This window comes from Lepisma saccharinum, chromosome 8 (assembly GCF_977018435.1).
Source record: "Lepisma saccharinum chromosome 8, izLepSacc3.1, whole genome shotgun sequence".
NCBI classification, from domain to species: domain Eukaryota; kingdom Metazoa; phylum Arthropoda; class Insecta; order Zygentoma; family Lepismatidae; genus Lepisma; species Lepisma saccharinum.
In genome coordinates this window covers 10956432-10984359 of record NC_139236.1, presented here as the reverse complement: position 1 = coordinate 10984359, position 27928 = coordinate 10956432, and the positions used below count along the sequence as shown (strand labels likewise).

Sequence of the window (27928 nt, the reverse complement as noted above, 5' to 3'; positions counted from 1 at the left end):
TGAATGGCCAATCACAGTTCCCCTTACTTACAAGAGCGACCACAAGAAAAAGAACCTTCCTCCTCTTCCGTTCAACTCGGACTATAAGAGAGCATGCTCCACTCTCCCCCTCCCCTCCGCACTGGAGTACGGTGCACAGGAGTCGCGAGTCTGCGCAGGTTTCTTTGCTTGTGGTTCCACTATAATAGTAATATAAAATTGTACACTCACCTCACTTAGTTCTCCGGCAGTTTGTTTCTTTATACATCATATTTGGAGAAGATACAATTCAATCTATAGTTGTACGTGCACTGTATATAACACACCTTATTACTGACTTCCTTGACCCTGGATGTACAGGGTCAAGGAAAACAAAGAAATGAGCATAATTTTATCTTCGGTGAAGATGTTGTACCTAAACCAAAAAAAAAAACAACTCAAATAATGAATTCGACAATGTAAATTGATGAGATTTAGTAAATCATTTGATGAAGTGAACTAATTCTGAGTGAACTAATCGCAAAGGACATAATCAACTCAGATCCTATTACTTCTTCATGGTATGTGACGTAAAGTTCCCACCCATCCGTTTGACGGCGTTAGTGGTTATCGCATCTTCTTTTCCATAGCCTGTAGTACACATCCTCATCTAGACATTGTTCTTGTTCTGGTGTTTAATATCCTCATACTGCAACACTGTCGTTTTGTCATTTCACGTGACTTCACATTGAAGTGATGCATTCACTTGGCCGGTCACACGTCATCGCAAGCAAAAACTTCAACCGTTACCATGGTTTTGGGCCAGGGCTGATTGCAAGTACCAAACACAAGTCTTTTATATTGATATTGTTTCCCCTCAAAAGAGAATGCAGTATATTTTCTTGATTTTTCAGAGAGTAATACCTGATGGAATCCAGCTGACATATCAATCAGAGTAACATAAGGTTTATTTATAAATCCTTGAACTGCATCTTCAATATTTATAGGTCTAATCTGGCTAATCTTCTGATGCTTATTAATGTTACGAAAATCTGTACATATGCGTATACTTTTATCTGCCTTAAGTACTACCACAAGAGGATTAAGATATGGGGAATCACACTGTTCAATAATATTCCATTCCAATAACTTATTGATATAATCACGTACAGCTTGTCTGTAGTGATATGGTATAGGATAAGGTTTCGTAACAAGAGGTTCATCTGTATTAAGTTCTATGTCATGGATGTATTTATTACAATGACCTGGTTTATCATCAAATAAACTTTGAAATTCTACTAGTAAATCAAATAATTTCTCCTTTTCATTGTCAGTTAAAATCTCTGCTTGCAAAGTCATATTCCTTAAATCACTAATACTAGCAACTGTTTCACTCATTTCAGATTTTGTCATTATTCTGAGGCAATCATTTTCTAAATTATTTTCAGATTCAACATAAGTGCATGAAATTGGAATTAACTTAACTAAATGTGAACTTTCTTCTGAATTAAACATCATAGCATTATCTCTGAAGTCAATCTGAGCTTCTATACTATATAAAAAGTCTAAACCTAACAACACATCAACTGATAAATCTCTTACAACAACAAACTGGATTAGAAAATCAATGTTATCCATTTCAAGATTTACACAGAATTTACCTAACACCTTTTGCTTTCTTTTACCAGTATAATCAAGTAAAATTATGTCTCCTACAAGATCAAGTTTAGGACTCTTTACTTCAGACGTTATTTCTCTCCATCTTTTCTCTGACATAAGCGAAATTTCACATCCAGTATCCAATAAACATCTATTCTTTACTCCATTAATGTTCGCAAAAAGAAATGTAGTACCTTTTATCTTATTTCTTAAATTCACAGGTAACACCATATTACTTGAGTTATACTGTGCTTCATTTTCCAATATATCCTCGTAAAAATCAATATCTATCGTACATACAGTTTTAAATTGAGCTTCACCCATCTTCGGTTTAGCAATTACATTACAAACCTCCTTTACATGAGTTTCAATGTCAGAATGAATTACAGACACAACACCATTGTCTTCATCTATGCTACTATGTGTCGTCGTAACAGTAGACTCGCATCTTAGTTTAAAGGTTGTGATTGCATGAACAAAGGTGCATTCGCTCTAGGCGAAGAATCTACATTTACTGTTTCTGTGTCTTCAGAACAAGATCTCAGTCCACTAATTTGAAAATTTCCTAATACAGGCTCTCTCATAAATCTACTATGACTATTATTACTAACTTGAATATTGTTATACGGTACTGTATTTGTACTACTATTTCGATAACTAGTTCCACTTGCAATTCTCTCATTACCATCATGTCTAATAATGTCATCATTACTAACATCGTAACTATATCTACTTCTTCTACTTATATTTGAATCATTCCCACTTCTATTAGGTAGTCTATAACTTGATTGAGGACGGTTAGGTCTTTGAACCCATGACCTTTGTCTTACATTCCCATTTCGGTTAGACATGTTTTGATCTCTATCAACATTGCCACTATTTTCATTCACATAATTTCTTTGAAAAGAATTTCTTGTAGGTAGTTTATTCCTAACTGTATCACCTTGTACAATTTTCACTTGTCTTACACCTACAAATCTACCATCTCTTTTTGTTTCTTGTTCATACCCTGTATATAATGCTTCATGTCTAGCTACAAGCTCAGCTGCTACATTCAAACTTATGTATGGCTGATTTAAAATAGCTTCTTTTACTTTTACAGGTAACTGTTGAGCTACTAGAATTATCTTTTGTTGATCACTCATATCAGGCTGTATTGTGTTTAACAGATTAATCTGAGACCAAAAGTAACTCAAAAAAGGCTGTTTTAACTCTTTAGAATACCTTTTACACAAAATATTAGCCAAAAGAGTCGATTTCCATGAAGAACTCTCGATTGGTAGTTTCTCATGGATGAGGAAATTTATTCCAAATCTTGCTGTTATATGTACTCCCTTGTATGAATTATTAAGAAAAGGCAAGAAGTGGGTGTGGACAGAGAAAGAACAAAGAAGTTTTGATTTACTGAAAGAAGCAATTTCAAATGATGTTAAACATTTCCATCCAGATATTCATCAAAGATTTTATGTCCAAGGAGATGACTCCTTACTTGGCGTTGGAGGTTATTTATTTCAAATTGTTGATGGTGAAAAAAGGGTAATAAGTTACATGAGTCGTACATTAAGAAATCATGAGAAGCATTACACCATAACAGAACTAGAGTGTCTAAGTCTATTATTCTGTATAGAAAAATGTAGCCAATATCTTCTAGGAAGAGAATTCACAATAGTATGTGACCACAAATGTCTTATTTGGTTAAATCACTCAAAGCATTGGAACCCTCGTTTGTTGCGATGGTCTCTCCAGCTTCAGAAATACCAATTTACAGTGGAATATTGTAGAGGTTCTGATAATGATCTCGCAGATCTATTATCAAGACATTTTGAAGGATCTGAAACTGTTTTGGTTCATGTTAACAATAATGTGGTCTTGAGAAATGAAATTTTGGATATACCAGTAGAAATACTGGTGCAAGAACAATGTAATGATGAAGTGTTTCAACCTATCATTAATTATTTAAATAATTCTGAAGGTTTAAATATGAATTTGCCAAGACAAAGTAGAAATTGGAAGAAATATTATAAAATATGTAATGGAGTTTTGTAAATGAGAGATTTTCATTTTGAAAATTCATGGAAGATATGTATACCTCAAGCTTTGATTTCTGTATTATTAAGAAATTATCATGATAACATGGGCCACTTTCGTGGTGATAAAGTTCTTAGAAGAATGAGGAAAATTTATTACTGGCCTCGTATGAGAAAAGATATTTTGAGTCATGTTAAAGACTGTGAAATTTGTATGAAAACAAAACCAAACAGGCATCCGCCTAAAGGAACTTTTCAGTTACATTATAACAGAGGTGAAACTGTTTTATTTTTAGATATTCAAGGTCCTTTGGTTAGAAGCTCAAAAGGAGAAAGGTTTTTGTTAACATTGCAGGATGCTAATACAAGGTATTTATTTGCCTATCCAATGAGATCTAGTACAGCTGATAGCATTGTGAAAGTCCTCTTAGAAGGATATATAAGACACTTTGGTATTCCACATAAGTTAGTAAGCGATAATGCTGCAGTGTTCCATTCTAAGAAATATGTAAATACTTTGACTAACCTAGGTATTAAGTTAACATACACTCCTATGTACCATCCAAATTCTAATTTGGTTGAACGCAGTCATTGTGAACTAAACAGACTAATGCGTGTATTTTGTAAAGAAAAACATCAAGATTGGCCCAAGTATATTGATGTAATTGTGAGTTTACTCAATGATAGCATACATACTTGTTTAGGGTATGCTCCATCTGAATTACAACTTAATAGAAATCTGGAATCATGTACTCTGAATCACTTTCAAGTACCCCTCAATGAAGTTCCACAATGGAAAAATAAATTATATATGACTTCTGTTAAGGACTTAGAGATAAAAAAGAAAAGGAATGAAAGATATAATGTAAGGCAAGAGAATAGAGCTGAGATTAAAGTTTTAGATTTAGTATTTATCAAAACTCACTATCTTAGTAATCTTCTAGGGAATCGTATCAAAAAATATTGTGAAATTTATGAAGGTCCATATTTAGTAGTTTGCAACAAAGCAACTAATATCTTCAAGTTAATAGACTTAAAAACTGGTAATATTAGCGACAATCATCATAGTAATAACTTGAGAGTATGGAAATGTTCAAGTGAGAAGAGAGATTATTATTTAAAACAATTAGAAAAGTTAAACGCAGAGTTATACAAGCATTTATTCAAATGAAAGTATAGATAAATATGTTGTATGCAGATATGTATTCTACATATTTTGATATTTTGTTTGTAAACACAGATATTTGTTATAATGATAATCATGATTTATTTTTGGGTTGATACAAGACTTGAATTCTTTTGATGAATTAATCAATCATCTTTAAAAATTAAGAAACAAAAATTTGAGTTATTTTTTGTGTATCATGGAAATTTAATTTTATTTTGAATTACCTAAGTGTGAAACATTTAGAACTTATACATGTAATAACTATTCATGGAAGATGTCAAAAGTGTAAAATTTCACTTACTCCCTTCGTGAAATTTTTCATTGAAGGAGAGGGATGTATGACCATTTCCTGTTGTACGGGATTTTGTGTATCGCGCATGCGCGAGAGGTTACCTGTTTCGTTTGTACCAGTGTCAAGTGAAGGAAATAGTTCGGTACGAAGCCAGCTACGTGCAAGGTTGCTTCAAAGTGTTGCTTGTGCGTTTGCAGAAATGTAAGTGTATGCTGTATGAAAGCGAGCTATTACATATATATCTTACTTCATTGAATGTGCAAAATTGAAAACCTTTCACCGCAGCGTTTTTCATCTAGTTGAGAAACCAACTGAAAGTTGGCTACATTCAGCTGGCGCTGAAGTGCAATGTTGATAAGTTTATGAATTCATGACTTAGAATTATTTTGGGGCGGTCAATGAAGAAGTTGCGAAGAGTACATTATGTTTTCACTTCATCAGATAACAAGTTTGATCTGGTACTGGGTTCTATCTTGTCCACTTATCCCATTTGGTACCACAGCAGTCAGGTTCTGTAAATTAGATTCACTGAATTTAATAAATAACAGAATAAAATCACATAAGAGACTTTCAGTAATTTTAATAGACACATGTAATGTGGGAGACAGCTGTTGCAATAGCTTTATTTTCAACAATTTATGTTTTATAATGTAGCATAAAATAATACAAGATAATAAATAATTTTACACTTGCTGCTGAACTGATTCAGCGAAGTCCCATCAATAGGTGTTGCTTGTGTCAGCTGTGAGCTCATTTCCATATCTATCCAGGTACATGAGGGCGACACCATTGCTCCAGCCAAATCCTGTCTGCACTACATATTCACCTCCTCCACCAACGCCACCAAATACTGTTGCATCATACTAGAAAATTTAGAAAAACAAAGATTTAAACCTTTGCAGATCATATCTGTGTAAACAGCATATTTTATGTTGAACATGAATATAAAATATGAGTGTCATTCTTAAAATAAGTTTTGCAGAGCACTTTTACGGAAGAAATGTGTGCATGAGGAAATTGTACCATTTGTGGTTAAAGGGCATTCGTCAGGCTCACTGAGGGTTATGTGTGTCGTCAGTTTCACTGAGGGTTATGTGGTCTCCAGAGTTATGCTGTGCATGAGCAGGGGTAGGCAGAAGTAAAGGATCTACATGCTAACTGTGCCCATCATGCCATAAGTGCTTGAGTCGTGGTGGTAGACACATGTTATGAACATTTATGAGACATGAGCAGATATCTGCTACAAGTGTGCACATGGCATGAATGGTACAGAAATCCATATGCACAGCTCATTGACGTGTGTGGTTCAGACATGATGTCAGAGCAAATGGTTTGACGATGGTGGTGTCAAGGAACACAACATGTGGATGCCATGATTTGCACTTAGTGAGGAGCCACTGTGGATGAAGTTGCCTCAGCATTGAAGATTGGATGTGTCTGAGCACACCACATAGTTTGTGGCATCTTGTTCTACTGCAAAGTGGTACAATAACAATTCACAACAAACGGGCATTAGTCAGCAACATCTACATCATGTGCGAGAAGCCAATTAGTTTGTTTTGCACATTGTGATGGCAGAGGAGAACTATGTCCACCATTAGATCCCAGAGGCAAAGCTAACCTCCATGAATATTAAATAGGTAAAGGAAAAGTTCACTATGCCATGAAGGCATATTTATGGGATGTGGGGGTAGGGGCCCACACATTCTTGATCTCGACTATTTTATAGATGATGTGATCAGCACCATGCTCTGGCTGCCTTTACCCCCAGGTACCCATTGATTTAAGGCTGGTGAGCCCCATAGCTGCTTTATGCTGGGACAAGGCTAGGTAAATTCCAACCTTAGATCATCAATACTGGGTCTCCCATGTGGCAGTCAGACACCCTACTGATGAGACTACCATGCCTCATATTCAATAATTGACATTATTCCATGTATTAGGTCAGGTATCCACAATTTCCTCACAACAGTTTTGAGCTACAGACAATTTCTCTCTTTATTTCTTATCTTGGGGTCAAAGATTTCAAATAAAACATTCTTAGATGCATAATGTTAATATTTATGTGTCTAAGACAGTTTAAGGAGGATAGAATGAGGAAAACATCCAGAAGGGTGAATGAATAAACATATGTAAAGTGAGAGACAATAAATACTTACCAAACAGAAAAGAAAGATTGATATTTTGTGGCCTGGCTGCATGTTCACAGGTCAGGAAAACAGATTGCGTTGGTACTGCAGTGTAGCCAGAAAAAGGTGATATCTAATAGGAATCGACGAGTAGGTACTTTGGCCAGTACTGCATGGTTGGTGGTAGGTGGAAGGTTGTGGGGGGTGGGGGTGATTACTGGGTGGCTAAATTTAGTCCAGGGGTAAAGTGGTATGCATGCCTGATCTGTAGGCCCTTTCACATCTTCAGCTGCGGGAGGAGGTGTCTGTGGATGGGTTTAATAAGAGGATTAATAGCCACATGGAAGCAGTTGTTAAAAGACAAGAGTTTTGGGTTGAAGAATGATGATTTATTGATTCTGAGGTTCACGGGCGGTAGAGTGTTTCGCCAAGGTAGAAGTCCTCACAGATTTGGCAGATAAGGATGTATGTAAAGTTGGAGGAGATTGTGGTGCCCTTTGGGTGAAGGGTGAAATTGCCAGCAGCGGTGGAGATCTGGAGGGGGGGGAAAGCTGATGAATATGGGACAGAACTTGCATTTGGGTTTATTGCACCTGTGGGCAGGGGGGGGGGTTGCAGGGTAAGAGGGCTGGTGTATTTCCGACCAAGATGTTCTTGAGTTTGGGAGGGTGACAGAAGATATCACTGGGTTTGTCATGGACGTCTGCATGATTTTTCCAGGGAGGGACAAGCAAGGTATTTTTTTCCAGGGTGGGGGTAAACAAGGCACATATTCCCCAGTAATAGTGTTGTCCCTCTCAGAAAACATTGGGTTCATTTAAAGTTATCGTGTTCCTGCAATGACTTTTAAATAATTAACATATATTACTGGACTGAAATGAAATTATATGTGTCAACTTTCATTTTTCAGGGGGCAGCCTTCCCTTAACCCCCTTTCTGGATGTTCATGGGTTATGGTTTGGTCTGATTTGGTGTTTTAAGCCCACTTTGTGCACAGGAAGGCTAATCCGGACTGGACCTACAGTTTAAAGTGGGATCCGAACCACTATGTGCCTCCACCGGGTATCGAATGGACGTTCATAGGTGTCTAGATCACTGTGAAGGATGGGGAGGAGGGAGTGAAGGGAGTGTTTGATCTTCTTGAGGTGAGGGTGGTATTGGGTGATCATAGGTTTTATCCCTGGTGGGAGCTCTAAAATTTTAGTGTAAACCAAAACAAATTGAGAAAACTGAATATAAGTCTGTATTGAAATCTGCTTTCTGTAAATAAGATCACACAGTGACAAAGGTAGAGGGAAGGAAAATTTATTTAATATCTTTCAGCATTATTTGTGATTTATTTTTATTGCTGTGGGGCAACCTTTTGAATAGTTGTTATACTAGACAATTAATTCATGTTATTCCTTCCATAACTTCTGGTTTCTGGGTCTCCCAGGGTCGTAGGAAATATTAATGAGAGTTGTATTAATATGAAATGAGCAGTCATGTAAAGTCAATTGTCGAACCATTTGAAACCATATTAGCTTACTTACTCTGATGTTGAAAGGGCTTTGGAGATCAGGTGTAGATTGGTATTGATATATTTTATGTCGATGCTTTTTTAGTATTGGTGTAACACCATTAAGTCTTGTTTCCATGATAACCAAAAACTCAATATGCTGGCAAAGGCAGAATTTATTTTATTTTAAAACATAAACAAAATACCTGGAAAGGAATGTTCCAGATAAACAACTTTCTAATAATCTTGTGTCTGGAGTGGAGTATTTTTGTGTATACATCTTCCTGTTTTGTACCTTATTTCATTTATATTTGGTACAGAGTCTGAAGAAGACCTTGCTAGAAGGTTGAAATGTAATGTTTAGTTTATGTTTTAAAATGAAATAAATTCCGCCTTGGTCAGCACATTGAGTTTTTAGTATTGGTAAAAAATTCATATCTGCATATGCTTAAGCCAACCAAAAATAGAACATACCTTTTCGTACATTTGACCAGTCTCTGAGTAAGCTGCATAGTTTGACCTGACCCACTTCTCAGCCAATGAGAAAGCAAGATCCTCTGCCTCAGGCTCTCCTGTGTTGTGAAGCCCTGAAATCACAAAATCCTGCAGAGGGGCCCAGGCATTAGGCAAGTCCCATTGCTGGCCCGTATTCCTCAAACTTGCTGGTATTCCCCCTGGGAAATATATTGCTGAGCTATTCTTTAGGTAGGATACCACTCTCGAAACTACGATACTTTTCTTTGTAATGTCATAGGCACCTGTCCACAGAGGAGCCACATTCGTAGGGTAAAAGTATTTTCTCAGTTTATTGTTGATCGTGTCATAATCGAACCAGGTGCCCTCAGTTTCATCCCACAACACATTGGAAATTCCATTCAGGAAGTCTTTTGCGATGTTGCTGTATTCTTCTGCTGCTTGCTGCATTCCCAGCTCTTGCAAGAATTCTGTCAGTATCTTAGCATTAAAGTACAAAAGGGAATTTAGTTCAACTGGAATTATGTGCCTGACCTTCAGATCTGTAAGGTTTCCTGCAATTAGAAAGATAAGTCAATGAGAAATTTAGTTTGAATGTGAAACACCGATTAGCAATTATAACATTAGCAACTGATCAGTAAGATACAAGAGTTCACTAGTGTGTCTGTGTCACATAAGTGTCTGTTTCTCTTCTTTTCAGATTTGTTACCACAGTACATACAGTTCAATTCTCAATCCTGAGCTAGGTTTGATTAAGCTCTTCTGCTTTTTGCCCACATCAAAGTTGCTTTTTTTTCCCCCAATCATTCTTCTGCTCATTTCCTATTTTCCTTCCCTCTACCTTTGTCACTGTGTGATTTTATTTACAGAAAGCAGGTTTCAATACAGACTTATATTCAGTTCTCAATTTGTTTTGGTTTTCTGCCGTGTTCTTCATTTGTCTGTACTTTTTGCAATTTACCAAAGATGAGACAGGTTAATTGATTCTCAATCCTTATCAGCTGACATAGGCACATCAGTGTATCCATAAAATTATTAATATTTTTTTCAATCTAATATTATGTTATTATTATTTTTTATTGATATCAACATTAATTCATATGCCATAGTTTTGTCAAGTTAGTATCTAAAATATCGTTTCTTTTTCAAAACAAAACCGATTGCAGTCACTTTGTTATGTACATTAATTAAGGAGTTTAATAAAATATTCTTGATCTTTAAGGAACATTTTATTGTATTATATCAGACTGGTAGAGTATCAGTTATCTGTAAATTTTATGTCGCTACATTGTTGGTATTGGCAGAAATTTCATGTAAGTCGATCTGCTTGACGTACTTGCTCTTTTCCCTGCCAATATGATTTTTTTATTTTATTTTTCCTTCAAGTATTGTTTATGTTAATCCTTCATGCATTCGCTGAAGACAATTAGCTTCCACAGGTTTCACTTGCTTGAACACCTCTGGGTAGTAATAATCCCATTGACTTTCAATTGGGTCATTACAACATGGAGATGTCCTTGTCTCTTTCTTGCATTTTCCGTCATTTGTTTTTACACTACCAAGGTGTATAACTTCATTCATCCTATATAGCTCCATTTTCATGTTTGTTTTTCTGGAGGTTTCTCTTTGGCACATACCATAACCTTGATAAAATTACAATGTAAATTAATGTGGTTTCAGTCACCTATTATCAAACAAAATTCTACATGTACACTCTGCAGTATCATGGTACTATCTAGTCTTTGGAAAGTTACTTGATAAAAGTAACTCTAAATATATCTAACTTCCACAACACATTTCAAACATTAACATACATTTTGAAAATTTGTGCGTTTACTCACTAAATATATTCACAGTATAAAAAGTATAAAAAACTTACGTGAGCGAGTATAATGGTTGTAAACCTTCTTGCAGACGACGTTTCGCAAAGTGTAGCTTCGCGAAACGTCGTCTGCAAGGAGTTTTACGACTATTACACTCAAGTAAGTTTTTTATACTTTTTATACTGTGAATCAAACATTAACATCAAGCAGACTGTTCTTTTTTCATTCATGACCACCAAAGAAGCAAGAAAATTCTAAGTGATCCAAAATTTTCTTCCATACGAAAACGTAAGGTACTTGTTAATTTTGTTATTGGTTACATCACAAAACTATTTGTTTTAGAAAATACCTGAGATACAGTTACAGTTACTAAAAATAATCATTACTTGTAATTTGTGTTTCAGTAACTTGTTACTTTTAAAGACTGGTATAATCTTTATTGTACACAGGGTAGATCATAAGTTTGGGGACACAAATTTGAAACAAAGACAGATAGGGAAACATGAATTAAACTTCCCTGTACTACAGATAGAAAAGAGCGAAAACTTGTTGAAATATGTTACCAACATAATAAATAGCCTTTTTGGGATAAACTTAACTTTTTAAAATGGAATGGAATGTGACAAATCACAATGGACTAGAATTGCATTATAACCATGATTGCATGTATAACATTAGCCCAAGAAAAAGTAATAGAAAATCAGTCCAGTCATGTTGTGTCATTGCAGAAGATGTTAATGAAGGTCAATCAGACAGACTATAAAGTTAACTACATTTTTTTGGGAAATGGGTACAGTTAAGATCATCATCTCTCATTTGGGGCTCAAGCAGGATAAAGGTTAGTGTCACATTCAAATTTAGCATGCCTTTGAGTTTGTCGGGAAATGCTAGCTCATTTTGATATGTTGTATGGCCACCTTTTTGTTTTAAAATAAATGAAGTTGTCTCCAAGACATGCTAGCTGTCAAATTGTGCAAAAAAGTTAACCATTATTGGGAAGGGTTTGTCGTGGCCCTTTTCTATGCATATTTTTCATATGACTAAATAGTAAGACAGTGTCAGGAGAATGGTTTGACTGTCGGGAAAACCACTGTGAAAGAGATAGTGTCCCAGTGCACACAACAAGGGCCCTGTTGGTAAACATTCACCCACAAAAGGTACCCATAAGAGAACACCAGTGAAAGTATAACCTGTAGAGATTCAGGGGCCTCCCCCATGGTGCAGTGGTAGCGTCATTGCCTTGTAATCAAGGGGTCCCGGGTTCGATACCCAGTGGAGGCACAAGTGGTTCGGATTCCACTTTAAACTGTAGGTCCAGTCCCGATTAGCCTTACTGTGCATAAAGTGGACTTAAAACAGCAACTCAAACCAAACTCAAACTGTAGAGATTCAGAGAATGGCATGCTAGGAAAATCCACCAACACAAATGTGAGAAGACCAGGAGGGTGCATATGACTCCTTCAACTGTGAACATGACCATCCATAACCATCTTGGGCTGCATTCATAAGGCCTGGGTGCACCATCTTCTTCCATGTCACATTGTCCAACGCAGAAAAATCTATGAAAGACACCTGGCGGAGGTCCAAATGGAGGACTGTGGTCATGAAGCGTACATTTACCTCACTGGCAGTGGTCACATTTGGTCAATTACATACCATAACACTGATGGCAAGAGGCACAGCAAATTTGTTCACTACTGCCAGGACACTTTTCCAAGGTGCTTCATAGTTGTACCCAGATTTACTTTTGCATGGAGGTTGCCGATACGTAAGGTAGACAGTTATTTGAAGGTAATGCTGCCTCCTTTCAGTCATCCATTATGACCCCCATCTTCCGTACAGACATCCCTCCTTTGTATGAAGAGGACACCCAACAGGTGCGCATTCATATGGACAAGACCTGAAGCCATACTGTCCAACGTTCCTCCACTTTTATCAGGAGATTCAGCAGGAAACAAGGATCCATGGTACCCCATTTCAAGACATTTCCGTGAAGAGGCCTGATGCCAGTCCTATGGATTTCTTTGCATTTGGACTCTTGAAACGACATCCAAAACATCGCCATCCACACACCCTCCCCAATCTTTGGAAAGCCTGTAGAGAGGAATAGAATAAGATTCCCATGGCCATTCTCCAACACAGTTTGCTACAATGGAAACTCCGACGCATGGTGATAGTGTTCTGTGGTGGTTGCATGCTATTTCATGAGGTCAGTACACCTTGAAAGTCGTTCGGATATATCCAAAACAACCTTCTGTATCCTTACAAGTTCCCTTTCCTATGTCGTATCTCTGCACATTTGATTTGTTTCCATAGCTAATTTATTTTAGAAAGGAGTTTCCAACTTATGAATGACCCTGAATAATTATGTTTCTATTTTAGTGATGTATTGAACTGAAAACTATTACTTTCTTCCCTACTTACCCTCATTCTGCCCATTTTTTATGAACCACTTGGAAGTGTAATCAAGGCCAGATTCTGCTCCTGTTTTCAGCTGCTGGTAGAAATCCTCCAGCTCCACATCACACTTAAAAGCTTGTCCATTTAGAAAATCCTCCCTGTGAAAGAGAGAGGAAGGCAAACAATTATTCTGAAACTTCATCTTTTGTGGGTCTTTTAAAAGCTACATCTCCCTCCTTCCTGCTTGCATCTGTTGGCAAAATTTCGACTTGCTAGTGTTGCCAGCTAAGGCAATATGCTCCTAAAATGGTACTATTTCACATGTAATCTCAAACACATCAAATGCTGTACATGACCCACATTGGTCACAAATTACAGATTAGCATTGCATCAGTCATCAGGCATCTAATTATGACCCTTCGATAATTTCTTACAAATGTTTCTCACCCAAAAATAGCATTCTGGAAAAACATTTAAAAAAAAACGAAAAATATCTCAAATTGATGAGACTTCATACAGTTTTCATGTTACAAGCATCTCAGTTTGGGTTGTGTGATTTTTTAAATACTCTGTGGAATGACTGTGTACTGCAGTGGAGTTTCACACAGGCTAATCATACCTTATAATAATAATAATAATAATAATAATAATAATAATAATAATAATAATTCCTTTATTTAGCAGGCACGGTCCAGCCATAGGCTGCTCTATCACCTAACCCTTGTCATGAGCTACATAAGAAAATATAAGTATATAATATGATAATATATGAATACAGATGAAAGCTTGATTACACTAAAGAGAAATAAAGAATTTCACATTACCTACAATTACAAATATTCTCATTACAGTAGCATTAGTCATAAGATAATATAAATGTGAAAGTACAAAAAATATTATAAAATTCAAATGTAAAAATAAAAAATATAAATGTGAATGTTAACATAAGGTTGGCTTTAAGTAAATAATAATAATAATAGTTTGAAGATTTCTAATAAAATTCCAATAGTTACAGTTATAGAATATGAGTGTCTTGTCGTTTGTTGAGTGCCAGTTTACTTCTAGTATGTGCTACTGTTCCTGTAGAAGCATTTCTTTCAATTTAATTTTGAAACTTATTGAGTTATGAAATAAAGCAGTTACTTTTAATAAACTGTATCCCACATTGTATATTATAATTAATAGCTAATTTAATAGCATAAATAGAAATATAACATAATGCATTTATGTATTTAGCTTGCTTCTAGACAAGATTACAAAAATCAATAAAGACACAGTGATTCTATAAATAAAACTAGCATCACAGTACGATGTACAAAGAAAAATGAAAGTGTACTAGGCTAATAAAATTATCGTTAGTACCAACTGACCCATTCTTTAACATCTTCATCCACATATGGCATAAATCATAGATAAATGAGTCGCATGTTAATAAACTTGCCACCAAAGGGCCTGGGTTCGTATTCCTAGCAGGGCATGGATTCTCATGTTTATTTCTCATCTAATAATCATTATCATTGTATGATGAACCTAAAGGAGCAGAAAAGTGGCGTGAAATAGCTTTAAAAAATGTATATAAACATTTTACCTATTGAATTTCGAGCTTAGTGAATTTTGGGTGGATCCAATCATTTTCGGTATTCAAACAGTACTTAACAATAGTCAAAAAAGGGAAAACAAGTGGTGCCTTACCTGTAGGATTCTGGTCGTGGCCCAGATGACAGCCCATTGTACCGTGCAAGAGTATAATTGACACCATCCTTTACCACCGTCACAAGATAGTTTTGCATCCAATACTGAAATTCCGTTTCCAGAATGTCAATGTGGTCTCTGAGGAACTGCATGTCATTGGTGGAATCCATGTATGCTTTCATGGTATGCAACAGCGTCGGAAACTGTGACCTTTCAAGATAGTAGATGCGGCCTCCATTTGGAATAAGCCCGTATGTCTTTACAATGTGAAAGAAGTTTTCAAGCATTCCTTTCACCGTATCACACAGCTCAGAAATCAAAAGACCACGAATAATCCAGTAGGAATCCCAGTAATAGAATTCTCTGAACCTTCCTCCTGGAAAAATGAACTTGTTTGGTACGTACAGTATGGAGTACAGCTGTGGGTTAACATTGACATCGTCAATAATTTTGCGACTCAAATTCTTCCAGTATTCGTGCAATTCAGTCCCCCACTGCTTAAATGCTGGATCAGATATATTGTCTAGAAATGCTGGATCGGGACTCCAATCAGAAAGTTCAGCGGTTTCCAGTTCGGTTCCTGGAAGCCCAAAGTTTTCTTCCACAAAGGAGAGCAGCTCTTCCCTGGTTGCATTGTGGCTAGTCTCGTTCATTAGGTTTTGGAATCTCTGGAGAACATCTTCAGGCTGATAATTGAGTTTCCTATCCACAAATGTCTTCGAGTCATTGAATAAATGGGCCAACTGGATTGTGTGCAGCAAGTCTCCATGGCAGTATATTAAGCTGAAATTATACATGTTTGTTAATGGAATTGTACACTACTGCTCACGCAAAAGTTGAGAACTAATTCATTACGTTTTTTTTCCCTCAATCTTTGAACCTTGCATTGCATAAAACAAAATATCGACCTCCATGGTGGAGTGATTAGCACAGCATGGCACCCAGGGGTCCTGGCTTCAAATCTCACTCGTTGTGAATGTTCATAAGTTTCATCATATCATCACTCATCTTCATCTAAGTTATTAGTCAAAAATGGCAGAAAAGTGAAGGAAAATAAACCAAATGAATCAATCATAAAACAAAATAAATGAACACTCTGTATGGAATGATCTTTGCATTAGATGGTGCATTATCTAAAATGTGTAGCTGTAGATTACCGTATTCTATGTGTAGATTTGCATCAGTGGCCATATTCCCACAACCTAATTCCAGTGGGAAATTGTCTTGGTTTATCACTAAGCAGCAGGTATGTATCTTCTTTCAGAACACAAGCACAAGCACCAAAAAAATAATTGTAGTTTCTACTACATGTTCACAGCATCATATGAACCAGAAGTTAATGATACAATGTATTAAAAAATATTTTGTTAGATGTTGCAGTTGATCTGTTTTGCCCCGAAAGCATGGGTAAAATGGATCACTACTGGGATAATTATAAGTACAATAACATACAAACACTACAAAATATTGTATTAAAGCAAGTGAGGGATTATAGTAGTGGAACTTGACATACGTCACACACAAATTGTTTTCTCCCAACTGCATTTGCACAACGCTCGTGATAGCATTTGCTGCAGGACTAACACTAAATCCAGTCTCCCATCTATGTACCCCTTGGGTCATCGTATGAAATGTGACAAAATCTGCAAGAATTGCCAGCAAATTTCTAAACTAAATATCAAATTTCTTCTTATGTTCTGCCTTTTGAAACTTCCTGCTTTCTTCTTGGCTTTGGAAGTATTGTGTTTTGTTTGCCTATATTACTACAATGTGTAGTGGTGAAGTGACTTGCAATGTCTTTGGACTTTGCTTTCTGTGATGATGGCAATAATTGTTGACCTTGTTCTTGTGCGTCATCGCCACTTTCTCTACTGCAACTTGGTGCAGGCTGTTGATCTGATGAGGTGTTTCTTGGTAAGATGTTAACCTGCTTCTCAGTTGATGCTGTATTGGTCAGCTGGGGTTTGAGGTCCCCAAAGCCAACCGTTAGAGTAGTGTAGCTCAGATGGGTGGAGGTTCTGCTGTAAGAGAACATATTAATTATTTTGGTAGAACCTTAATTCTAAGGTTCTGTAGAGCGTAGGTACAATGAAACACATAAGAAATTATAACAATAGTTCATAAATACTCATAAGGGAGCGTGGTTGATATGATGGAGGAATTCTCTACCTAAGTGTTAAAGGTAAGGAATCACTTGGAAGAGAGAGATAATAGAATAGTGATACTTATGAGTTGTACAGCAGGTCCATCTTCCATCAGCCTGTTGACAGCCTGGACACGACTGGGTGGTTAATCATCTAGGTGTGGAGAATGGCAGCGCCTCCGGCTACACCTCTGATCTCTCACTCGACTCTAAACACCTAGTCTTGCGACTAGGGTATTTATATGTTGGGTCTGGCCTTAGTACCCTTCAGGGTTACTGTACTAATTTTGCATCAGCCTAGGTATTTTTACTCATTGAGGCTGAGTCAGTCTGGAAGTCTGGAAGGCCAAGATCGGGCGATTGTATCAGGTGGCCTTGGTATTGAGTGATCAGGGTTGCAGAAAGTGACATCATTCACACTATCAGCCGAGGTCACAGCCACAGGGAGTCACATCGATCATGATATGATAACAGCTGGAACAACCTTCGATAGAGACCACAGCTTCATGTCGTTACTGACCTTACTCCTGGGAAGGCAATAGAATGAACGTGGACTGTGATGACTTTGATGATGCAGTCTGCAGTGCTTCCTGTTGTGAACGGCACCCAACTTAGGCAATTAAGTTGACAGGAACTATGTACATTCAAAATCCTGCACGTTGCATATCGCCCATCCTTATCTTAGATGGCATCTAAGCAGGTGTTTAGAAAGAATGTTCTAAGAGCAAGTCCATAGGGCTCTAGAGATGTATCATAACTATAACATCAAATATTGAAGATCAGCCTTCCCTGAAGAAATTTTCTATTGGAATTTAGAGTTGCATCCCATCTACAGCATTGAAGATCACATGATGATAACTGCATCATAATGTTGTACCATCTGGAAGCATCTTGAAGTCAGGTACTAACCTATCATTAACTTAACGAATTGCAATCAAGGTGTATTAGCAAGTGTTAGTGGTTAACCCTAAGATAAGATAAAGAGAAATCTCCACATATCAAGATACAATAGTTTGTACATAATTGATGAAATTGTTTACAATAATTTGTTGCTGTAGATTTTCACTTAATTGTTCACTTTGACAGTTCGTGGTTTATTATTCACAAAATTCAGAGTTTCGTTAAGGTAGACGGTGAATTTTAACAGGTCTTTTAAAGAGATCACAGCAGAAGCAAGCAGGCAATGAACACCAGTGAAGGTGCCAGGGAAAAATGACTGGGGGGGGAAGAAGGGGGGCGACAAAATATTGTTGGGGGCAGTCACATTAAAACGCCCGAAAACATTATAGCTATATAAATATAATACATATCTATATATAAAAATATAATAATGCTTATAATAATAATAATATTTAATAATTAATTAATAATAATATCATTATATTCATGTATGGTGTTTTGTGCTTGCTTTTATTCTGAGTGGACGTTTACTGCCTAAATTTACTTCTTGATTATGAGGTTATCTCCATATGATTCGCTTTAATAAAAGCATTAATTCTTCTTTTTATTCGTGAGAGCTGCTGCAAGTCGCATCATTTCTAGTGGCCTATTTCAGTATTGGAAGACATTTATAATTTTACAATTCATCGTCTTTCTTTAGATGAAACTACTGATATAAATATTCAAGTTATAAGATAATAATATAAATGCCGAAAAAACTGTTTCAAAGAGTTTAATTTTCTTGCAAAATAAACATGACGTTGGAAAAAATTAACCTTTTTAAGTATTAGAAACAACGAAAGCCACTTAGTGAAATGCAATTGTCCTATAGGAGAATTCTTCTGTGTGTACTTTGGAGAGAACACATTGTTCGGTACGTCCAGGACTTGACATTTCTTCTCAATACCAAGGACAGACAAATGAGGCAGCTGGTATCCAGCATCCTGTTTCGAGCGAAGTTTTTCAAAGCTTTCAAACACGACAAGGTTCTTTCAAACGCTGCATTGGGAACTGGAATTGTTACAGAGAATACAACTAGAGTGTGAACCTTGTGAAATGTCAGTTTATACTTTCCTGGGATTTCGAAGAAATCCATTAAGTAGAGTACTTTTGTTTCATCTTCGTAACACTGAAGAGTTTTAGGTAAAATCTGTGTTTCACCTTTCAGGGTAATGTTATCACAGGAACAAAAATCTGAAAAAAAGGTTACAGGTATCTCAAAATTGAAGAATTGTTGTAACCCTCTAACTAACCCTCTCACTCTAACACTCCAAAGTATGTTTGTGTTACACAATTACAGGCACCTATGGAGTTCTTGGGAAGAAGTTCTTAGATTTTGATTTGTACGAGAAAGAGCGAACCTGAATCTAATGATTGAAGAGTGACAAATCATAAAAAGCGTTCTTTTACCTGCCCGCGATACAAATATCTCTCATGTTCCTTTCTCGCAATGTCTTTTGTTTCATCTGACATTAGTGCGAACTTTCACCTGATCCACTTCCTGGCTTATTTAGCTGAGAATAAGTGTAGACATTACGCAGATTCATTTGTTTTGAATCGAGTTTTGACTGTAATTAAGGTTCAAGTTAAATACATTTCTGAATAATATCCCCTCATTTTGAAATTAACTTCAAGAGTTTGAAAGAAATTCCCTTTGTTAAGGTTTGCTTCAGACTCATCATCTCGAAAATCAAGTCCCTGAATAATAAGATCCCGCAATGCATCCACAAGAACTGACATGTAGTGTCAGTTTTCTTGGATCAACTTTGGTCCTGGGTTCCATACCCGGTGAGGACACTAGTAGATGTTGAGTGCGCTAAGGTCAATTAGTGCATGGCTGGTAATTAATTTGCATATAATTAAGAACTAATTTGCATAATTGAATAAATTTTCAAACCATTAGAATAATTTATATTTATGTAAGTAGAAGGTAAATACGATAGTGGATGTTGGTGTTTAATATTCAGAATTTATTTGCATGTATTCAGAATTCATTTGCATAATTTTAATAAATTTGCTTATCATTAGAATAATTTACATTTATGTATTTGCATGTTTTTAACTTTTATGAATTTTTAATTTTATGAAAAATATGTATATAGAAGGCAATTAGTGTTACTAAACGCTATGCATATGATTTTATGTTAATTACTGTAAAGTATGTAATGTATGAAATGATAATATTAATGTTTATAAATTTGAAAATAAGGGTTTACGGTTTATGAAACGCTATGAAGGGTGTTGATGGATAATGGTAAAGGTCTATTTATGTTTTAGGTTATGGTCCCGATACTCAAACCAACGATATGTAACGGTAATAATTATAGTGTACTAAGGAATAATAATATATTGTATGAAAGTTGTTGTTCCGAGATGCTAGGCAGGAGACAGTGAACTCCGTGCTGAGGGTTAAGGACAAAGGAATTTGGGGAATGTGTGGTCAAGGTCAAATGACGTCCCTTCTTCCCAGTTCAGATAAAACCCTTACGCTTCGTTCTCCTTGTTCAAGGTAAATTTCTCGCTCCAATCTAATTGGGTATCCCAAAATCCCTTTTTCTTGTGTTCTCAGTAACCTTGGGTTACTTTGACAGAAACATGTTCTCATGCCAGCGTTCTAAACCTAAGCCCAATCATACAGCATCCCGTGCCCTGGTGGCAACCCTGAGCGGAATATTAATTAGCGACAGAAACCGGTTCTACAAACAATGCGCAGCTTTAGGGATTTGGCTTTGACCACGCCGTCCCAGACATCCTTTGTTGTCTGGTTCAATCCCTCCCTTGTCCTGTGCTACAGTGTTGCATACCTTTCCCATCTTCTTGCGTTCTGGTTAACCTTGAAAAAACCAGTTCTTAGAATCTACCGACGTGCTTTCTTATTGGTCAATCTGGTTCTTTCTTTGTTCTGGCGTTCTGACATCATTTGACCTTGACCACACATTCCTCAAATTCCTTTGTCGTCTACATGCGCGGAGTTCACCGTCTCCTGTCTAGCGTCTCGGATCAACTTCTTTCATACCGTATAACATTATTACATAGTACACTATAATTATTACCGTTACATACCCTGGGTTCAAATACAGGGACCGTCCTAAATCGTAAAGATACCTTTACCATTACCCATTAACACCCTTCATAGCGTTTCGTAAACCAAAAAATCTTATTGCCAATATTATAAAGATTAATTTTTATCGGTTTATACCTTACATACTTTACAGCAATGAACATAAAATCATATTCATAACATTTAGTAACACTAATTACCTTATAAATACATATTTCTCATAAAACGAAAACTTCAAATATCATAAAAGTTATAACTATGCAAATACATAAATATAAATTATTCTAATATGTAAATTTATTCTAAATACATGCAAATAAATTCTAAATAAATGTAAATTAATTATAAATATTAAACACCAACTGTCCTTAACGCATATCAATACTACTGACACTTTAAACTGTAGGTACAGTCCCGATTAGCCTTACTGTGCATAAAGTGACTTAAAACACCAAATCAACCAACCAAATCTTGAATCACCTTTGAATGTATTTTACTAATTAAAGAAAAAAAGATAAAGTGCTCCCCTGTGCATAGCACCACGCCATGAAGGCGTATAGAGGGTAACAACCCATGAATAGAATAATTTGCCCGTACTACAGATGATGTTTTGTGGTCCTCAGAATGTTCGCGATGTTTTAAAACAATCCACATTCAACGCTTTATTCCAGTTCTTAGAACTCGTTAAATCTTAGGTTAATCGGGCGATTACAGGACATAGTAAATGAATGAAAAATCGCCTTTGCACAGGTCGGCGCTCCAATCTTGAACGAAAGTCACACACACATTTATAAGTATACTAAAACAAATTAATACTTGTTAGTCATGTTGGTATTATAAGCACGAAAAGTGATATCATGCAGAATACACCACTTAGAAAAGGTGAAATTCGTCATACTCTTAGAAATGAACTCTCTTATTATTTGATATTCATTAACTTCAGTTGGGGGCGGACAGGGGTGACGACGCCCCCCCCCTGTGGCGTCGTCACTGACGAACACACATGAACACACAAGGACAGACATGGATTCACATGGCAACAATATCTTTCAAGACGTAGACAAGGGTAAAGGACAATCAGTATCCATCCACCAAGTTCAAGGAATTGTACAACATAAAACAAGCATTAATTCACAGAACTGAGATTTCTCAATGAACCATGCATCTAAATCCTATAATTGTAAGATCAGATTAATTATTCACATAAAATAATTGAACATATTCTAAACTTATCCTAACGTTTTAATTTACTTCATTCATTCAGCCGACTAGGTTAACTGAGATTGACTAGTATACAACAATCGGTTGCTTTAGTGACATACTATTTACTTTCACTTAAAACAAACATTTGTTTCCTTGCTTTCTTACTCTACTAGTAACAACTCCTTAATTCACTTCAGTTCAAACTTGCATTTACTTCCAAATAATAAGTTGAGGCAATTGCTGAATCTCATGCCTTTTTAGAATACTGTCTCCATGCGAGACAGTATTCTCCTGCCCGACCCTGTGGCCGAGTGGTTAGCACATCGCGCTGCGACGCCAAGGGTCCCGGGTTTGAATCCCGGTCGGGCTTGGTTGTTTGTGAATGTCCATTCATCAATTTCATCACTCATCCCCATCTTCGCAAATTAGCCAAGAGGCACAAAACGCGAAGTAAAATAAACTAAATCACATCACAATCACACCATGCGAGACCTCTATGAGGGTAGCCAGATTTCACCATTAGTCACAAATTCGTTAAAAATGATCGACATCTTCTATCATTAATGACTGATTAACTGACACATTGCAGTATATTTTTCCCATTAATCCATCAAGGATTAAGTTAATTCATTAATATAGTTATCTCTTATTTAACTTAATTATCATTATATATTAATTACTATTAGCGATATTATTAGACTTATTACTATTAATTTTCCACTAACGCACTTATTTATTTATTCACTAACTTTTATCATCTAAAGTTCCCTTAATTTTAAAGTGATGTAATTTAAAGTATTGCCCTAGTTTAAATTTAAAATGGCTTGTATAGAAAGAAGGAAGAAGAACGAGCATTCCTGCAGTCAGTGGCGTTCCAAGGATTTCCGAAAGGGAAGATTTATGTATACTTTTTCTTAGTAGTCGGCCCTCATTTTGTCATATTTTCCTACCTTTGACGTTCTTTTTTTTTTAGGAACACTGGGCCAAAGGGGGGGTTATAACATCCACCAACACCCCCCCTTGGGATAAGACGTCACACTCCATTTACTAAGTCACTAGACTTGCGAGTATGAGCAAACCAAATTAACACATTACAGTGTGTGCAGAAAATCGTGATCATAATAAATATCCACATCAATGAGTTACCAAAGAAGAAAAAGTCTACAAGGGGACTGAGGAATCATGCTACAACTACACACTAATTCGAAAGAATAATTACACATTGTTGTTACTACTTCAGAAGGAATAAACTTAGAAAATACGTTACTATGCTAGTCTGGCATCGAATCAAGTCACTCAGAACTAACTAACTAACTCCCATGCCTTCTTAAACCCGAAGGTTCATGGCTGCAGCAATACAGGACTTCCATCTGTCCCTATCTTGAGCAAGATCTATATACTCTTTTCCATCCCTACCGATTTCCTTTAGGTCCATCTCAACGTTATCCCTCCATCTTCGTCTTGGCCTTCCTACAGGGTCTCTTACCATCAGGTTTCCCAACAAGAATCCTGTAAACTCTTCTTTCTTCTCCCATTCGTGCCACATGGTCTGCCCACCTAAGTCTTCTTGATTTAATTATTCTAATAATATCTGGACATGAATACAAATTATGTACTTCTAAATTACGTACCTTTCTCCACTCACCTGTCTCCTCATCCCTTTTAGGTCCAAATATTTTCCTAACGATCTTATTTTCAAATACTCTCAATTTATGTTCCTCTTTCAATGTAAGGGACCAAGTTTCACACCCATATAATACTACAGGCAAAATTACTGGTTTGTATATTTTAACTTTTAGTTTTTTATATATTAAACTATAAGACAAAAGTAGTGGTATTGGACCTACAACCAGTGCCGGAAAGTACGAGCCCCCCTCAAGCAGCTTTGCTACACTTAAAACAGGCTTAACATGTCCATATGAGCTTTTTGAGCAAGTGTGGAGCTCTTGCATAATCCAAGATTTTTGTAAAAATGGCCTCGGGAATTTTTCAGAAAGTACGAGCCCCCCTCAGAAAGTACGAGCTCCCCTGAGAAAAAAGAGCTCCCCTGTACTACAACCAGGGCCGGAAAGTACGAGCCCCCCTCAAGCAGCTTTGCTACACTTAAAACAGGCTTAACATGTCCATATGAGCTTTTTGAGCAAGTGTGGAGCTCTTATAATCCAAGATTTTTGTAAAAATGCCCCTTCAGAAAGTACGAGCTCTTCAGATTGATTTGCACACACTTACAAAAGTTGCATCAGCCAGATTTTTGTCTATAAACTTGTCAATTTTTGACCATACCAGAAATTAAGCTTATCTGTCAAAATCCCAGGAATTTTGAATTGATATCTATTGGGTTCTGAGTGGAGTGTAGTGTATTGCCTTGTAATCAAAAAGGTTCGGGTTTGAGTCCTCATAAAATCTGATGGCAAAATGTTAATATTGTTGTTTTGTAAACAAGGGGCTTTGGGTTCGAGTCCTGATAGATGTGGTATTCCATACGTGAGATTTTGCTCTGTTGATAGCTCCCAGATCTTAAATTTGGTAAAAAATTCTCTATTCTCTATTAAGAATCGCCAGAGTTTTGTTATCTAGGAGCTCAACAAACTGCATAATCAATACATTAGAATGGAGGTCAGGTAAACATTGCATGCTTTTTCTAATCTTTTGATCAATCCCATGTTTCGGCCAACAATAAATTATGCATGGCCGGGGGTTGTATGCCAACAGATATAATCTATACTGCGTCTTTTCAGAGAGTTATTTATTATTAAAGAGTAATTGCCTTCTTTCTGTATGCCTGAGTGATTATATCTGTTGATATTACCTCTATTGTGCCTTTTCCGAGGGAAATTACATGTCATTTGTCATGGAACTCAAAGAGAAATTCTTATCTATACTATGTACTCTTTCAGGGCCCATCCATCATATTGAGGAATTGTCTTCTGGATATTGTCATTGCAAACTGAATTGCATTTAGGCTTGGTCTTGTTGTACATAAGTCTGTAACTTATAGAATATTTCTGTATTTCTTTTGTATTTTGGATAGGTATCTGCTACGAACAGAGGTGGTATAAAATGGGTAGGTAAAGTATTGTTTTATACCCAAAGGGTTTCTGTGTTTAAATCGTGTTTCTAGTTCGAGTTGCTGTTTTAAGCACAGTAAGGCTAATCGGGACTGGCCCTACAGTTTTAAAGTGGGATCCAAACTACTTGTGCCTCTACCGGGTATCGAACCCGGGACCTCTTGATTACGAGGCATGGGGGAAGCCATGGGGGAAGCCCTGAATCGTGCTTCTAGAACTGCTCTGTGACTCTCTCATTTCTCACATCATAAATATATGATTTTTCACCTATGAGAATGACACTGCATATGGTGTCTTCAGGTAATGCCTCGTGGAATTCACAGATAATTTTAATGTTTGTTCTGTCATTAACCACAACTTGTTTTCTTTTTGAGGTGTTAATTACAAACATGGGTCTCTGTGTTTTGAATTCATCTGGTGTGTAGTACAGGTCAGTATTGCCAGTAGTGACGCGCTTGAAGGAAGAAAAAGCTTCATATAATTTGAGAAAATCATCCTTGGACATGTCTAAATTGTAATTTTCTCTAGGAAAAACCTCATTTCTACCATTTTTAAGATATATGTTCTTGATGTTGCAGTTATCAAATCTACTTGAATTTTTTTCCTGATTATTGTGTCTCCCGGTCTGAAACAGTACCACTACGAAATCGGGCATGTCGTATTGAATACTGGAGAATGAGTTTGTAGCATCAAATTCATAATATGTGCCAGATGCGGGCTTCTGTACGCATTGATATGTGTAAAATTGCAGAGGAATCTGTGGATTTTTTACTATATCTGCTTTGTGTTTAAGAGCGTAACTGGCCTCATATTCAACAACTGGAATTCTTAGCTCCATAGTCTGAATAAGGCACTTGCCTGCATCAGGTAAGGTATTGGGCAGAGCTTCCCCTGTAGAGTTTAATGTGCTGTACCTCATCAAAGCATTATTATCATTTGCAGCTCTTCTAAATGTAATTCTTAACCCGCCTTTCCACATAATGTCTTTGTAATCCGAGAAGAATCCTGGCAACAGGCGCATGGGAAATAGTACAGTGTGATTTTTAGATAATATTTTATCACCAGCCTCAAATCCCCCTATTTTGTAGTATGGAGCCTCGGTTTTGGATAATTTTAATGTAGCCAAAGCCGTGGAGGTAATGCCGGGATAATCCACTCTGTTTATAACAACGCCATGCTTTCTGATCTCAATTTCAGAGAACAGATGCGGCACAAAATTGTCTACAAGTCTTATATTTGAATTTGCCGGATAATCTGTACCATCGAGCTTTACAACATCAAATTTGATGTACAGATCTGCTCTGTGGGGGTGTATAAAGCCATCCCCTACATCAAGATCAACCTCAATCTCTGTGTTGGGTTGATTTAAATTTGCAAATGTCCTCCTGTTTGGGGGGAATGATTGTAGCTCATAACTCTCAATATTTTCCATTGTATGTATTTTTATTTAAATATTAATCTCTATGATTGCAGTTGTTGTGGCTCCAGCAAAATCAACTAATTCTTCTTTTTCATTAGTGACCATCAATTCAATGTAATCTATTCTATTATGACACACAGGAAAATATAATGTTGGGGATGGATTGTAGATGATGGGCTCCATAAATTCAGAATTAGGTTTGAATGTTGCAATGATGCCGGTTTGTTTGTGAGTGCCTATGCCATTTGATTTGGTGATCATACCCTCAGCCACATTACAGTGAATATTCAGAGTTTCTATGGCTAAGAATTTGGGTATATTCATAGCAGTGTGTTTGATGGCCGCTTCGAGTTTTGTGTTGTTCTCAAAGCCTAACAGCTCTCCTATAGTACCCAGATGCACTGTTTCTGTAGCAGATACAATCTCTACTCTGTGAGTGACAGAATTTTGACTTAACACTACACCTCTGGGTAATTGAGCATTTAGAGTGGACAGATTATATTGCCCTGGAGTGATGACAATTTTTTGATCCCCTACTGCAATTGTGTTGTTGTGGTGTGTAATATTAGGGATCAAGTACATGCCGTAAAATGCTCTGAGAGCTATTGTTTTGGGATACACTATGTCATCATGCAATTTGAGTTTCAATATTGAATTTTGGCTGGTGAGATGGAATACCCCCATGATGTTTCAGATACCACAAGGCCTTTTGAAAATCTTCAATTGATGGTTTATTTATTTGAGACATATATCTCAGAACAGATAAACACAAATGTCCGCAATTAACATCTTTGAAGTTTTGAAGACGGGCATTATTGTAATAAAGATTAGCTGATTTTAGATATTTTATTAAATTTTCAGGTGGAACACCTCCAAATGAATCAAACACAAATGCCTCATCTTTTAAATATTTAAGATAACAGATCCAGTGAGTGCCCTGATTTTTGTACTCATCCAAATTAACAATGCCACAC

General features: G+C 36.5%; 1 protein-coding gene across 1 annotated transcript in view; it reads right to left on the bottom strand.

The window, feature by feature from the left end:
* Positions 1 to 5669: 5669 nt before the first annotated feature.
* The window catches only part of LOC145991369 (trehalase-like), a 214774-nt gene continuing 192515 nt past the window's right edge, over positions 5670 to 27928 (bottom strand). Inside the window, exons 3-6 of the mRNA XM_083127361.1 lie at positions 15121 to 15903; positions 13453 to 13586; positions 9206 to 9759; positions 5670 to 5967 (exon numbers count right to left, since the gene is read on the bottom strand). Coding sequence (XP_082983487.1) covers positions 5824 to 5967; positions 9206 to 9759; positions 13453 to 13586; positions 15121 to 15903 — 1615 coding nt within the window. The 3' untranslated portion in view covers positions 5670 to 5823. The remainder of the gene's footprint in view (positions 5968 to 9205; positions 9760 to 13452; positions 13587 to 15120; positions 15904 to 27928) is intronic.